The sequence below is a fragment of the Lepidochelys kempii genome, chromosome 5, assembly GCF_965140265.1.
Source record: "Lepidochelys kempii isolate rLepKem1 chromosome 5, rLepKem1.hap2, whole genome shotgun sequence".
NCBI lineage: Eukaryota > Metazoa > Chordata > Testudines > Cheloniidae > Lepidochelys > Lepidochelys kempii.
In genome coordinates, this window is record NC_133260.1 from 109943795 (window position 1) to 109960435 (window position 16641).

The window sequence follows — 16641 nt, forward strand, 5'->3', positions numbered from 1 at the left end:
GCAGGGCCTTGGGGGGTGTGCGGGGCTGCAGGGCAGAGGGCTGGGTGTGTGTGTGGGGGGTCAGGGCAGAGGGCTGGGGTCGTGGGGTGCTCACGACAGGGGACTGGAGGGGATATGCCCCGCTTCCCCAAGGCCCTGCTCCCGCTTCTTCTCTGCCTCCCTCCGTGCAGACTCGGCTCCTCTCCCACCCCCTCCCTTGCAAGGGCTGGCAGGGAGGGAAGGAAGAAGAAGAGGAGGAGGAGGGGCAGGAACTCAGAACGCTGTGGGAAGAGGTAGGGGAGCTGGCAGGACCAAGCTTCTGCCCCTTGCCCCCTCCCCCCGTGGGCGGGGAGCGGAGAAGAGCGGGCCGGGCTGGGCCAGGCCGGATTTTTAATGGCACGCTGCTGCCTGCCAGGACTCCGGCAGGCAGCAGTGTGCCATTAAAAATGGGCTCGCGTGCCATAGGTTGCCGACCCCTGGACTAGACCAATTATTGCCAGTTTTTGCAGAGGCACCAAAGGTTGAATGGTAATGAAAACTGAATTACTTTTTCCCTCTTAGAGATGACTGCTTCTAGTCAAGTTTGAGGCATGATAACAGTATAGGAAAACTTGCACTGTGACTACTGTACCTACTGTATGGGTAGAGAGCTACGTACTCCTTCATGTGTCAACCTGAGGAGTACGAGAATAGTTCCTGAGCATAAAAGGCTCTTATTAACTAAGAGACCATAAAGTGTAATGCTTTTAGCGAATAATAATAATGACAGTGGTGAATCCACCAGAAAATTCCTACAAGTGTCTTGCACCCGCATGTGCTTGAGCACTTAAACATTTTGAAAGGCAACTTCCAGTGATATTTTTATTCAGAAGAGTCTGCATCATCCTTATCTTCACTGCTTATTAGCCTTAGGGTGTGTCTACACTGGCAGAGTTTCTTCACCAGCAGTTACATCGGCTCTCAGAGAGCACTGAAGGGAAACCGCTGCTGTGTGTTCGCACTGTCAGCTGCCTGTGCAATAGCATGTTCACACTTGTGGCACTTGCATCGGTATTCGGAGCAGTGCACTCTGGGCAGCTATCCCACAGAATATCTCTTCCTCTTCTGCCACTAAGTGTTGTGGGAAGGCGGAGGGGGTTGCCGGGTATCCTGGGTCCTGTCCAGTGCCGCGCGAGGCATTGTTTTGCATTCCAGCAATCCCTGTGCTTCCGTCCACATTTGGCACCATCTTTCAATGGTTTGTGTACTGCGCGTCCTGCCTCTTCGGTCTGCAGGAATGGATCCTGCACTGTTGACCAATATGCTGCTCGTTCTCACTAACACATCAGGAGTGGCAGTGGAGTTATTCCTTAAACTATAAGGCAAGATGAGGAAAGCCCACTTTCATGGGACTGTGTGATGAGCTCATGCCAGCCCTGCGGTACAAGGACACAAGAATGAGAGCTGCCCCATTGTTGGAGAAGCATCTGGCAATTGCGCTGTGGAAGCTGGCTACTCCAGACTGCTACCAATCAGTCGCTAACCAGTTCGGAGCGAGAAAAGTCTGTTGGACTCATGTTGACAGCAGTGTGCAGGGCCATTAATCGCGTCCTGCTCCGGAAGACTGTGACTTTGGGCAACGTGCATGACATTGGGGATGGCTTTGCACAAATGGGCTTCCCTAGCTGCAGAGGGGCGATAGATGGCACGCACATTCCAATTCTGGCACCAGACTACCTAGCCACCGAGTACATTAATCGGAAGGGATATTTTTCGATGGTTCTCCAGGTGCTTGTGGATCACTATGGGCATTTCATGGACATTAACGCAGGCTGGTCCAGAAAGGTGCATGAAGCACACATCTTTTGGAACACTGGCCTGTTCAGCAAGCTGCAAGCAGGGACTTTCTTCCCAGACCAGAAGATCACTGTAGGGGAAGTCGAAATACTCCTTGTGATCCTGGGAGACCCTGCCTACCCCTTAATGCCATGGCTTACGAATCCATACATGGGGAACCTTGAAAGCAGCAAGGAGCGGTTCAACAACAGGCTGAGCAAGTGCAGAATGACTGTTGAGTGTGCTTTTGGCCATTTAAAGGCCCGTTGGCGCTCCCTATATGGGAGGCTGGACTTTGCCGATGACAATAGTCCTATGGTTTTAGCCATGTGCTGTACGGTCCATAATATTTGTGAAGGGAAGGGTGAAAGCTTCACTCAGAGCTGGACCGCTGAGGCTCAGTGCCTGGAGGCTGAATTTGAATAGTCAGAGATCAGGGTTATTAGAGGGGCGCAGCGCAGGGCCATAAGGATCAGGGATGCCTTGAGGCAGCAATTTGAAGCTGAAAGCCACTAATATTTGTTGCTATGCTCAGGAGTGCAGTGCTTGTAATGCTAGGAGGTGATTGTGATTGGTGCAGACGATGCACTGTGAAGGTTTAGGAAAATTGCCTGTTGCTTTGCAGGGCTATCTTTTCTTTCAGTTAATAGAATAAAGATTGTTTTCAAACCAAAACAACTCTTTTATTAAAAAAACACAACTGGAGGGGAGAAACAGACAAACAAAAAAAAAACATCAGCACTGCGGGGGTTGGTGGAAGGGAGCCTCACAGGAGGAGGTGGGGTTCTGGGACGATTAAAGATTTGTGTATGTCCAGGTATCGTATGCAACCATGTCCTTTGGAGTACAGTGCAGCGGGTGCTGTACTTCAGCAGGGCTAAACTGCAGAGGGATGGGTGTTGAGTGCAGTGGGTACTGGGAGTTCGCAGGGCTGGACTGTGACGGGGCAGGAGTGGAATGCAGCGGGTACTGACTGGAGCAAGGATGTTGACAAGAATGTGTTGGTGGTGTGTGGGGGGTGCATGGGAAAGAGTTTTGCGACAGCGGCTGCAGGGGAGGGTGGGTGCGGAGCGGCTCGGTTTGCAGTGCTAGGAGTGCCTGAAGCATGTCCGCTTGGCACTCCATAACGTTTAAGAACCGCTCCTTGACTTCGTTCTGGCATGTCACATTCTCCTTTCGGTCCCTCTTCTCGCTGTCCCACCACTCCTTCAGTTCTTGTTTTTCTGCTGCAGAGTGCAGCATGCAGAAGGTCCTCTCTACTTTTTTCGTGGCCACTTCCTAATCCTGAGCAGCTGTTCAGCTGGCAATAACAAAGAGGGAGGGTTGGCTCCCAAGACCATATCTGTGAAGCCAAAATGCAACATATTACAGAAGCACTATTGTTTGCAACACACAGACCACTGTATCAGTGTTTTAAAACACAACCACTATTCACATACCTGTCACTAACTGGCTGACCCCAGGCAAGCACACGAGACACAAGTCCCCCAAAATGGTGAGTAGCTGCAGGGGCATGCAAATTCAGTGTTTCAGGACAGTACTGGGCATGTGGCTTTTGGGGAAAGCCAGCACTGTGGGGGGAGGGGGGGGGATTTAAAATCATTACTGTCCCCACATTTTCCACAGGCTATATTCATTAATGAAGATATCTCGCTGCTGAGGGTGATCAGAGAATTAAGGGAGGGTCTTCTCCAACAGTGCCACTTCCGCCCTGGCCCTTACAAAGCTCGCCTGTGTGCGGCAATGGTCCCCTCCCCAGTGATGGCAGAGTGGCGTGGGAAAGTTACCCTTAATTGGGCAAAAAACAAAGCAGCTCTGCCAAAGAACGTGTGGCAGCAGATTGCTCAGTGTCTCCATGACAGCTTCCTGGAGATCTCTGAGGCAGATTCCCATGAAGTGAGGGAGTCAATCAACACCCTGTTCCACTGCTATGACTAGGCATGTAATGTACGTGCATCATACAGACACAAGCCTGCCTTCTGCAAATCCCTCCGTGCAAGCTCAGCACACAGAAAACAAGACGGCCTTCTGCAACCCTCCTTTCTCCAACAACTTGCTTCAGCGATTCCCAAAATCAGAGCCACTTACCAGGGGCCGCCTCCTCCTGTTATCCGCTTTGCCAAGCTCCAACTGCTGTGTCTGGCTAGCCACTTCCGGGCTAAAGAAGTGCTCCACTTCAGTGCACCACTGAGTATTGCATCCAGCTCTTTGTAGAACCGGCAGCTCGTGGGTGCAGCACCGGAACGGCAGTTTGCCTCTCGCACCTTGTGGTAGGCCTTCCGCAGTTCCTTCAGTTTGGCCCTGCACTGCATTGTGTCCTGGTCATGGCCCCTTTCTGTCATGCATCGTGAAATCTGTCCATAGGTATCATAATTGGTACAGCTGGAGCACAGCTGGGACTGGACAGCCTCCTCTCTCCAAATACTGATAAAGTCCAGCAGCTCGGCATTGCTCCAAGCGGGGGATCGCCTGGTGTGCGGAGCAGCCATGGGCACCTGGAAAGATGTGCTGAGACCATGGCATGCATTGCGAGCAAACAGGAAGGGGACTTACAAAATTCCCAAGGAATTTAAAGGGTGGTGTTGATGGCTGGTCACCTGAGGGCAGAATAGTAGACTTCAAACCGCTGCCTGTTCTCACCTCTCTGGTCATTGGTTTGAAGTCTACTACTCTGCCCTCAGGTGACCAGCCATCAACACCACCCTTTAAATTCCTTGGGAATTTTGTAAGTCCCCTTCCTGTTTGCTCGCAATGCATGCCATGGTCTCAGCACATCTGGCACCGCAGCGCTGTTGCCCCGGCGCAGAAAGCTGTACACCTCTCGTCAGGGTGGCTTTTTTTACAGCACTGCAACTGTGCAGTTTTTGCGCACAAAGTGGCTTCCCAGTGTGTAAACCTCGGGAGTTTCATCGCAGAAAGCTGCATTACTACACAAAAACTTGCCAGTGTAGACGAGGCCTTAATGTTGTTCAAATGTTTGCACAGATTTCCTGTCTCAAAACAGGGAGGTTTTATCATTTATACTTGGTTCATAATTTAGTAAACTTTTGGAAGACTAACCTGGGGTTCAGGAGAGCTAGGTTCTTTCCAGTATTCTACAACTGACTCAGAGTGGCTTTAACTCAATCACCTGTGTAAATCACTAAGAGATCCTCTGACGAAAGGCACAAAACCAAAGTAATATTTATTTTCACTTCCATTTCAACAAAAACTTAGAAGGAAAGCAGGAAACTGGTTGATTTGGCTAGGCATGACTCTAAAACAAATACTAAGGAACTACTATGAACTAATAATTCTTTGGACTTCCTTAGACTTTTTCCTCCCAGGAGCTCAAAACACTTCATAAAGAGTAACACATTTACCTTTGCAACATGCCTGTAAGATAGGTAAGTAGTACGTCCCTTAGTTTACAGATTGGGAAACTGAGGCATAGATTATACAACTTGATTACAGCGTAATTGATTTTTTATTATGAAAGAAGAATGAAAAAAATATGTAACCACTGTTCTTATTTTCAGTATTGACATGTTAAAGTCCCCTGATAAAGAAGAAGATCCAGAGATTATTTCTGAAGACAGCAGCCTAGTAACTCTTCGGTATGTTGGATTTTGATGCCCTTATCAGAACCTGGATAAGATAAATTCTTTAACCGCTGTAGTACCACAATGTGTGTGGTGTTCAGGCAGTGGTGTAACTGCTGGGCAGTTTCTAGTAATACATTAAAGATCTGGAAACCATTTTAGGGGTGCATAGGTTGCACCAACCCACTGCTTTATGTGCTTTATGTCTTACCTATGTCTGGGGCAAAAAAATAGAGATTTTTTTCATGCCATCTGCATTGAAGGATCTCATTCAATAAAGACTATCAGTTATAGTACACGAGATTCTGATATGGCTGCTGAGCTCGAACACCAGATGCTTTTGGACTGACTTTTAGAGATTCTTAGAGTATTAGGCCAGAAAGGACCATCAAATCATCTAGACTGACTTTCTCATATCACAGGTCACCAACACCACCCAGCAATCACATACTAAACCTAACCGCTAAAATTAGACCAAAATATTATAGGCCTCAGGAGGCTAAATTATTGTGTGCCATAGAGAGAGAACAGGGGCGACTGAGATGTGACATTGCCTGAGGACCCTTCAATGGCCCGGAAATTAAGTGAGATATTCCCAGATGATCCTGGCAAGCGATCTGCACACCACCCTGAAGAGGAAGGCAAAAAACCCTAAGGTCACTGCCAGTCTCACCAGTTAGAGCCTGGGGCCTGGGCTACACTTGGGAGTTGGGGGGTTGAACTAAGATACACAACTTCCGCTATGCTATTCGTGTAGCTGAAGTCGAAGTATCTTAGTTCAACTTACCTGGCCGTCCTCATGGCGGCGAGTCGACCGTCGACTCCGCCTGCCGAGGTGGAGTACAGGCATCGATTAGGGGATTGATTTATCGCGTCTAGATGAGATGCGGTAAATCGATCCCCAATAGATCGATCACTACCCGTTGGACCGGCGGGTAGTGAAGACATACCCTGAGCGTGTGAGCAAGAACCAGCCAACCAAGCACTGAAGAGAGAGAATCCCCAGTACCACCTCAGAGTACTGGCTTATTCTGTCCAGGGTTCAATCGACAACTGTGGCCATCTCTAATGCTACAGAGAAAAACAAACCACACCTATAGTGGGGGTCGAGGGGTAAACAATCCCTTTCTGACTCCTGCAGGTGACCAGCTGAAGCATGAGATTTTATAGATTCATAGATACTAAGGTCAGAAGGGACCATTGTGATCATCTAGTCTGACCTCCTGCACAACGCAGGCCACAGAATTTCACCCACCCACTCCTGCAAAAAACCTCTCACCTATGTCTGAGCTACTGAAGTCCTCAAATCATGGTTTAAAGACTTCAAGGAGCAGAGAATTCTCCAGCAAGTGACCCGTGCCCTATGCTACGGAGTACGGCGAAAAACCTCCAGGGCCTCTTCCGATCTGCCCTGGAGGAAAATTCCTTCACAACCCCAAATATGGTGATCAGCTAAACCCTGAGCATATGGGCAAGATTCACCTGCCAGATACTACAGAAAATTCTTTCCTGGGTAACTCAGATCCCACCCCATCTAACATCCCATCAGGCCTATTTACCATGAATATTTAATTACCAAAATCATGTTATCTCATCATACCATCTCCTCCATAAACTTATCGAGTTTAATCTTAAAGCCAGATAGATCTTTTGCCTCCACTGCTTCCCTTGGAAGGCTATTCCAAAACTTCACTCCTCTGATGGTTAGAAACCTTCGTCTAATTTCAAGTCTAAACTTCGTGGTGGCCAGTTTATATCCATTTGTTCTTGTGTCCACATTGGTACTGAGCTTAAATAATTCCTCTCCCTTTCCGGTATTTATCCCTCTGATATATTTATAGAGAGCATCTAAGTCACCTCACTCAAGGCAGCGGGTTCCCATTCGTGGATCACTAGGAGGGCTAGGTATCTTCTTGCAGCCTGGATTTAGGTGTCTATCCCCAAGAGAGGGACAGGGTTTAGTACATGCCCCTGTTGTCAGCATCGCTCTTCAGCTAGCTTTGGTGGCTCCTTGCCTAGCATGCTGGCTTTTGTGGATTGCATTTGTAGGCACCTGTCTCTTCCCTTTTTATTGTATAGGGAGCCTAGGTACTTAATTTGGCCTTGTGGACCACAGTGGTGGTGGTTTGATTTTCTAGGTGTCTGAAAGTTATGCACTGTGATGCTCAGCATTGCAACACTGGACTCCCTTCATGGATTCCACCCTGGATTTTAACCCATTTAATATTCTTTGTAAACTTCCATGTACGTTGATGGTTTGATATACAAAGATATACATCCATACAGTGTTTGGCTGAAATCTTCTAGAACAATCTAGATGTTGAACTTTCAGTTAGTTCAGTGAGTTTTTCTGAACAGGTGGCATTAGCATGAAGTAAAATGAGTGATCAAGACACTTATATAGGCTTGCTACACCATGATGTAATCAAAAAGATAGGCTTCTGCCTACATTGGAACATTATTTCTGGAATATTTGACCATGGTCAAATAACAGGTGGTCAAATGACTGGTCAGCTGACATTATTCAACTGGTCAGTTGACCAGCTGGCCAAGCCTCATCTCTCTGGAAGTGTTCAGTTTATTCCATTTTAAACCAGCATTGCAGTTCCCATGTCGTTTTAAAATCTGTCTAGTTACAATAAACAGCAGGCTTTGTAATGCCATTTTGCCTTGTATCTCTCTCTTGTTGACCCCAACCCTATCAAGAATTAGAAAGAAGGCCCTGGAGAGGCGAGAAGAAACCATAATTGTAGATCGCACTTGCAGACAAGAAACATTTACTTATGAGATGGTAAGATTCCCCCCTCTTCTCCTTCCAGATTCTGAAGACAATCAAACAATGTCAAGAAAACAGCTCACAAGGGCTTCGTTTGCTTTTTGTTTTTGCTTTGCTGGTGAAGCCACGTATATCACCACACTATTGTACTATGAGTTTGCAAACAGTGACTAAGATGACATATGCTCCTATAAGAGGGTAGCCTACACTGCAACACTTTTGGGGAAGGGACGGTCTCTCACTGTGTTTGTAGAGTCCTTAACACAATGGGATTCCAATCTTGGCTGGGGCTTCTAAGCATGAACATAATATTACTGATAACATGAATACTGTTCTGTATAGGTGCCCCAATGTGCTGTACAGACATGTAATATGATCAAGGCATAGGCGCTATAGCCATGCCGAGAGCTCAGGAGTCATGGGATGGGGTCACAACCTCATCTTTAATTTAAAACAAAAATATCCACAACCATAAGGGACAGACTTTTTTTTTAAAAATGAAAGGTGAAATCCCTAAATTTCCAGCTCCTGGAATCAATTGGCTATACAAGAAAAACACCAGACATGATGAAAGTTAAGAATTTCCCTGTGTGGCCCTCCTTATATGCGCTTAACGCTGCTGCCTCCCCTTGCCTTGTCCTGTGTGTGTGTTTTAACATTGTGTAGTATACATAAGAAACAAATCAAAACCAAATGGGGGGTAAGGAGTTGACACAGATATTTTCTAGAAAACAGTAGGAGCTACTTAGCAGTCCTGTGAGCCAAGCTCTTTAAAAAGAAGGCACATGTCCGGCAATTGATGCTCTAATACGGCAATGTCAGTAGTTGCAATGGAATCTATTATTGTAAGTAAAACATACTAGACAGTCTGAGTTTTGCTTACATTAGCAAAAGAGACTCCAGTGATAGTCCAATTAGCTTTCACTTCAAGGACTAGCACTTATCTCTGCATGGGGCTACAGCAGCAGCAAGCATCTCTGCTCTTAAAGCTAAAGAGCACTTTGTGGTGGCCAGATTGCAGTGAAATCCTTTTTCAGCCAGAAGTCTGTTTTTGTTTGGGGCAACGTTCCCCAACTGTTAGAAAAGGGAGAAATTACCTCCCTTACTCTGTTTGACAGCTGGGGGTTCATCTTAAGGAAAGAGCATAACAAAAATGCTTTCAGCTCATATCCAGAACATGCTAGTTTGTACTTATAGGAGGATGAGAGGCATGGTAGTGCTGGCGTCTTGGCTTGGATTTGCTTGACATTTGGGTTGAGTAAAGTAAATGTACATCATTAGCACTAGTCTCTTGTTTTCGCTCACTTCTCCCATGTTTAGTTTCTAATCCATTGTACAGTTTGCAACAGAATGCACTCAGACATGTGTATTAACATTTTCTCTTCCTAGGAGTCTCATGCAATTGGAAAGAGGCCAAAAGATCCAGCAGATCTAATTGAGGAAGGAGAACTTTTCCTAACTCTGAACATCTTCTATCCTGTCATATTTCAGAAGGTTGGTATTAAAAACTCTCTGGGTCAGATTCTGATGCTTTTTCCCACCTTGAATAGTTCTCACTCCACAAGCAGTCTCACTGAAATCACTTCTTCTTTATCAGTTAACCTGTAGGTGCTACTACAATTTATCCGAATTGCGGGTCCACTGTGTGAGACACTGTATAAGCGTACCATAAATCACACTCAAAGGCTGCTAGAGACTGGCTTTCTGTGATTCTAGGTGGTAGTTGTAAAAGTTTCAGTCTTTTCTTAATGGTTCAGTAGTAAATTCATAGTTTTACTGTAGATCAGAATGTGTAGCATGTAGAACTAAGGTGAGCTCTGTGGGGCTGGCCAACAGTTGTACTCAAGTTACTTGTAGGGTTGCCAACTTTGGTTGGACATATTCCTGGAGATTTCATCACATGACTTAATCTTTCATTCCTAGTTATTTGCAGCCATGAAAAACTTTGAGTCTTGTGCTTCAAATTAGTTCCTTGCTCTAAAAACTGGCTGCAGCTTTAGAGGGGCTGTGGAAAGCTGATGTCAGCCTTTTATGGGGAGGAGTTAGGCCTTGTGCTGCTAATGACTCCAATTAGTCATTCTGTAGCCGTGCTGGTGGTAAAGACATTCTGGCCCTGTTGTGAACTGAAGGCTGCTCACTGTTTCTTTTGTAGCATAAAGATCACAAACCTTATCAGACAGTGCTTGTGTTGGGGAGTCAAAAACTCACTGAGCTCAGAGACTCCATTTCCTGTGTCAGCGACCTTCAGATGGGTGGTGAGTTCAGCAGCCACCCTGACCAGGCACCAGAGCACATTAGCAAGGTACAGTCATCTAATGTAAAGGGGTTGAGTGTGTATGTGTTTGTGCTTTGTTTCCGCCCCCGCCCCCTCCCCCTCCCCAACAGTAAAATGTAATGGTGAAGTTAGATTACATACTTGTTAGTATCCAGATATCATGGTGGGAGGCCAAATTTAATACCAAGATACATCTGTAATCTGAGAGAGATTTACTGATCTTTGCAGAATGCTTTTTGAGCTACATGGATAGAAGATGCGCTAGCATAACTTTCAGAATGCTTTGAAGATAAAAAATGAGTGTTTATCTATTATTAGGGTCTATGAAATGCCTCACATGTTTCTGAGCACTAGAACATAACCATTACAGCTAAAGTTAGTTGCCAGAAGTCACCAGATGCCTGTCAAAGTGAGACATCAGCTCTTCTGTTTTCCTTGGCAATTAAAATATGGAAAAATCTTTTGCACACTCTGCACTTATTGTGACTTCTTAAAATTACTGTTAAACTTTGTAAACACATGCATGTACATACGAAGTATATATACTAATTGTATTTTATAGCTATGCACAATTACACATATAACATATATGTAAAACTTTCCTAAATTACAACAAAATTATTTGAAGAGCTACATTCTTAAAATATGTTTCTATATAGAGTCCGGCTAACATCCCAAAGCAGCCTTCAGCTTTCTTTACAGAATTTTACTTTTGTAAATTAAAAAGTTATTAATCTGAGAATGAATAGATCAGTGCTTAAAGTTTTTTGAATGGCGATAAAAGACTACCTTTCTCTGTCCCCATTTAAATGATTATTTAAAAAATAACCCCAGGTTCTCCAAAAAGTAATCTATAATTTACTGTGGGATGCTCCTGAGGGGAAATTGGCATCTGCCTTACTTATGCAATGGTTCCCGCTGTTCCTTAATAATATATATATATATATATATATAAACTTCTCTATAGAGAGAGAGACCTTGTGGAGGCTCTTCACTTACTTTCAGCTATATATTTGTGAGGTTAATCTATTTCCTTTTGTGTACCTTTCTATTGTTTTAAGTTCCCAAACCCATAATAAAAAAAATGCTTTATGGTATGACTGCATTTTCTATTCATATAAATACTACTTGCTGCTAATTTTAGCCTGTCCACGTGTACAGCTCTCCATGTATTGTAAAGCGCAGCTGATTAACAGAATAACACATGGTTATTTTGCCAGATAGTTTTTTCCTCTTTTTTTATTTGTTCCTGCCTAGTTGATATGAATAGAGTTTAGCAAAGGAGCTCACTCTTTTATATAAGAGTTAATCTACACAGCCTTGTCACAGAACTTGTGTAAATAGTGGATACTCATTAGCTAGCTTCAATAATTTCTAGTGATGCAGAATTCTATGAGCCCTGTTAATGCCGATATGAATGGCATAAAACATTAATTATCCTCTGTGAGAAAATGTGTGGTACAAATGGCCTATCTCTGACAAATTGTGTAATTAAGAGAGCATTTTGTGGGATGCTGGATCTCTTCAGAGCACCCAAAAGGGGGATGATTTGACCTTCCAAATGTTTATGGAGGTGTGAGTAGTCACTATTGCCACATGGCTACCTTTTAATATATGTGTTTTGTCTGCAGGATTGCAGTAGAGTTGATGACTTGGCATCCTGGGGAACAGCGGGCCTTGTGGCACAGCCTGCTCTGACCTTGCTAGTTTTCAGCACCTGGAGAGTTGTGCCTAAATTCTGTAAATGATGCTCATGGGTTTTTAGAAATCTGTGAGTAGCAGAATGGGGAAATAATAAGAAAAGAAACATTATTACAGCATGATCAGTTTGCCGTCAACAGAATAACTCTGCCCTAAATTTTAGTTCTGTATTGTTTGCAAAAAATCACACACTGTAGCCAGTGACTATGCAACAAGCCATATTTTGACATCAATATTTAAGCTGAACTCCCCAGTGAAACCAATGGGAAGCTCTGCTTAAACACTGACAGAATGATACAGCCAAATATAATGTACATCCATAAAGAGTACCACAAATAAGCTTAATTTTGCAAGGTTTCTGTTGTTTAATCTATTGTTTTGTAGTACAGTACTAATGTTGTGTCTCTCTCTCTCTCTCTTTGTCCAAGGATCTCTACAAATCTGCTTTCTTTTATTTTGAAGGCGTTTTTTACAATGATAGAAGGCACTCAGAGTGCAGAGATCTCAGCAGGTATAGTATGCACAGTCCCTTAGTGGGAGGAGACCCTTAGAGAAGAGAAATTTGACTGATTCTGCTGCTGCTATGTGATGTTTCTAGGAACAGGAACTTTTAATGCCTATGTGGAGCTAAAATAATTCCCCAGTTAGTACATTTTAAAGCTTATCCTCCTTGCCTGCCCTATTCTTTGTACTCACCTTTTCTCTCCTTCTTGGAAAACCCCCTAATTTCTCTCCCCTTCCATAGCCATCCCCAGCACTGAACTGATCTTCCTGAAGATCTAAAACTGCTTCCTCTGTATGAGCTGGGTCCATTTATTTGTTGGGAACAAGTTCTATGAAGGGGAAAGGACTGGCAGCTGCAGTTTTGCCTGGACTAGACTTTAAAATGCCCTGGCTATTTACAAAGGGCTTGTCTACACAGTGCCGTAAGGTGTTCTACAGGGGTGTGAATTGTAGCGCGGGCTACCTGCCCCATGTAGACCCTGCCAGTGCAAACTAAAAGGTGTGCATTGATGTAATCCCATTTCAAACAGGACTATGTCAGTGCGCACTAGGTAAGTTTTAGTTTATGCCAACGTGGTCTATGTGGGGCAATCAGAGTGCTCTGTATTTCATGCCCATGTAGAGACTACTATGGTGCCATGTAGACAAACCCAAAGACTGCTAAAGGGTGCCTCAAAAAAGAAAAAAAAAGAAAAGGGGAAATTGGCAGCTCAGCCACAAATTAAAAATGTGCTGTTTTTGTGAATCTAGCAACCCCTAGTCTCTTCCTCCCATTACTGAGCATACATTGAATACTTTCTACACAAGTGCTTCCTGGAGTTGGCAGAGAGAAGTTACGTGATCAGCCCTGAGAAAGGAGAGGGGTCGAGCTATGGTGGCAGGTGTCTTTGAAACCATTTCAAACTGTGGTTCAATTTTGAAAACTTACTGAATTAACCAGTCAATACCTGTTTATATGAAGGCCCTACTGCCTTTGTCGGGAGCTGCACTATTATGGTGGTCAGTATAGAAAACCCTCACAGCTGGATTTGGTTCCTTACTGTGCCACAGACTTGCTGTGCAATGTTGGGCAAGACGTATGATCTCTGTGCCTCACTTCTCTGCTCACAAAATGAGGATGGTCAAACTTTCCTAGCTCAGAGAAGTGTGAATAAATGCTACTTAGCGACGAGCATGTTCTAGAAAATCCAATAAATGTGAGCTGAGCTCAGAAATAACCATGCAAAAGGTGATGGAGGCTTGGCATGCTACACATCACATGACTTCCATGCATGGCCAGGAAAGTCCTCAACTTTACTTGGATTTCTTTAGAAAAACGATTGGCATTGGATTCTGGGCAGTCTCAAGGCACAGTGTATAACTCTGTGGAAACGTGGTGTTCAGCAAATCCCGACACACACATATATAAGAAATGTTGGTAACTTTTTTTTTTGTAATCAGTGACCTGATGAAGAGTTTGACTCACCTAAAATACTAGGTGCATAGCTAACTTTCATACGTTTTCAGCTTCTAATATAGCAATCCTAACTATGGTCTGTCCATGAAATTTCAGAACAATTATTGAGTGGTCAGAATCTCATGACCGAGGCTATGGGAACCTTCAGACTGCTAAAATGGAGGACTACACGTTTAATGACTTGTCCATCAAAGTTGGTTTTCCATACCTCTTCTGTCACCAAGGAGATTGTGAGCATATCATTATCATCACAGACATAAGGTAAATTATTACTATTTGGGAATGCTCATGCAGTTACTATAAGTGCTTTGCTTTCTCTCTTGATGTCAGAGAGTGCTTGATAAACACTAATATCAACACTACTTCAGAAAGCTGAAGTAGAATAATTTCTACAGTATAATAGTGTAATTTTTATGCAGAATTGGCTTAGTAAAAAGATTTTATTCTGTATGCACCTAATCCTCTGCAGCAAGGAAGGAGATAAACAGAAGGGAAATGATAGACCATCATGTAGTAAAACAGCCATAAAACTAATACTGGATTGGCCCAGGTCCTGCACTCCTTTGCCTTTTGTTAACAGCCTGCTCCTGCAAGATACTCAGTGTCTCCCATGATTTGGTGAGCATTCCTGTTGTCCTCAGTAGGAATGCTCAATGTATGGCAGGCAGGAATACTCCTTCAGTTCTCTCACTTATAGAGGAAGCCAAAAAGCTTTTGTTCCCATAAGCCTGCTATACCTAGGGTTTACACTGAGCGTCTCTTAGGTGGCACTTGACATCTCCCAGGATAGGGCATTACATGTCTAATGGAGATCAGCTTTACCACTGACCCATACGAGTGAGTCTGTGATATGATGCGACTAGTATTCATGTCTTAAGATTTATGTCTGTGTGCCACAATTCTGAATGTGACTTTCCCTAGTCTGCACTGGCCTCTAAATTGTGAACAGCATTGTCCTCTAACCTGCCTGTCCGTGACGGTGTTCAGACACAATAAAATGATGCAATGTAGCCAAGCCCTTATTCTGTTCCTCTCTGTGCAAGGCTTGTTCATCAGGATGACTGCCTGGATAGGACCCTGTATCCCTTGCAAATCAAGAAGCATTGGTTATGGACTAGAAAATGCTTTGTATGCAAAATGTATACAGCCAGGTAAGTGGCCAGTGCTATTTGGTTAGTGTGGTTTCTTCATCCATCTATGACTTCTGTTAACAGAAATCTTTCTAGGTGTCTTTTTTTTTTTTTTTTTTTAAATCAACATCCTCTGTCCTTGTACTCCAGGTGTTTGTGTCCATATAGAACTAATTCAAATTATTAGCAAGGCACAACACACTTTTTTGTTATACACAAATCCTCAGTTACTGTCTCATTTTCTGAAGAATGTCCCTGTCGTGCCCATCCTACAGATTATTGAACGATAGGGGAAACTCTTGTAGGATAACCAAAAGAGAGTGGAAAAGAGGGTGGTAAACTTTTGGACAGCTCTCTTATGTTTGACACTTAGAATATGAGCCCAGAGCCCAGATGTATTTATTTTAAGGTTTTTATAGAGCAAAATGCTAGATTAAAACAATGATTATAACAAGACTAAATCAGAGTCTCTTTTTCAGGAGTCCATGTGTTGTATCTGTTTTAAAAAACAGTGTCTGCATTAAAGTATAGATAGTAGAGGAATAGGAGTAAAGCTAACACCCTGATTTTACTATACAGCTTTAAGTATTTCAATGCAGTAATTTTAAAGGTTAAAAAGACAAAAAATGTAGCTTTTCTCCTCAGCAGTTTACTAGGTCATCCCCCCCCCCCCCCGTCTCTTTAGGCTGTGTATGCAGAAAAATACATCTGTGGCCATTTGTGCTAATCCACACACAGGCTTTGCTAGCTGTTTGTTCTAATTAGAAAGAACTGTGAGCAAACCCTCTGTCCCCTGCAATATTTTACATTCCATTCATCTGGTCTTACGAAAAGCCCATCCTCAGGCACAGTAGAAATATCTGTATCAGGAAAGTAAACCAGTCCCAAAGGCTAGATATGACACCCTGGTGTTTTATCGAGTTTTGTCTAGGTCACTTCAAAACCAAGTTTTGGCTGGTTGCTCTAAGTGAGCGTTCATGCCCCTTATCCCAGTCTGATACATGGATTGTGCTCCTTTATCTTCAGTATTTTGTCATTGGATCACTCAAAGATAATCAGGCAGAATGCTGTTGGGACAGCCCATCTTGGTGTTCTTAGCAAGTCCCCTGGATGCTATCAGACGTGGCCATAATCCATCTGAGGAGTCTGACCATAAGGGCAGGTGGAGCCAAAGGATCAATGTCGGGGAAAGACAGGGTGGGGAATGCATTACCAGAGGTGATGTTCTCTAACTCCATTATATTAAAACCAGGATTAAGCGGGGAGATGCTGAGCCCCAGCTGGCCAGAACAGCTTTGGCTGGACATCTCTGCATGTTCTAATCTGTGCTGGATAGCATCTTCAGTCACTGGTTTTTTAATGAGTAGCAAAGGCCTTGTCTACAATGCAAGTATTTGCACCAGTGTAGCTATAGTTCACTAGTG

The 16641-nt window shown here is 44.0% G+C and overlaps 1 protein-coding gene across 1 annotated transcript in view; it reads left to right on the plus strand.

Moving 5' to 3' along the window:
• The window catches only part of SNAPC3 (small nuclear RNA activating complex polypeptide 3), a 41127-nt gene that overhangs the window by 7798 nt on the left and 16688 nt on the right, over positions 1 to 16641 (plus strand). Inside the window, exons 2-8 of the mRNA XM_073345461.1 lie at positions 5313 to 5390; positions 8082 to 8166; positions 9541 to 9645; positions 10304 to 10453; positions 12556 to 12638; positions 14184 to 14348; positions 15131 to 15238. Coding sequence (XP_073201562.1) covers positions 5313 to 5390; positions 8082 to 8166; positions 9541 to 9645; positions 10304 to 10453; positions 12556 to 12638; positions 14184 to 14348; positions 15131 to 15238 — 774 coding nt within the window. The remainder of the gene's footprint in view (positions 1 to 5312; positions 5391 to 8081; positions 8167 to 9540; positions 9646 to 10303; positions 10454 to 12555; positions 12639 to 14183; positions 14349 to 15130; positions 15239 to 16641) is intronic.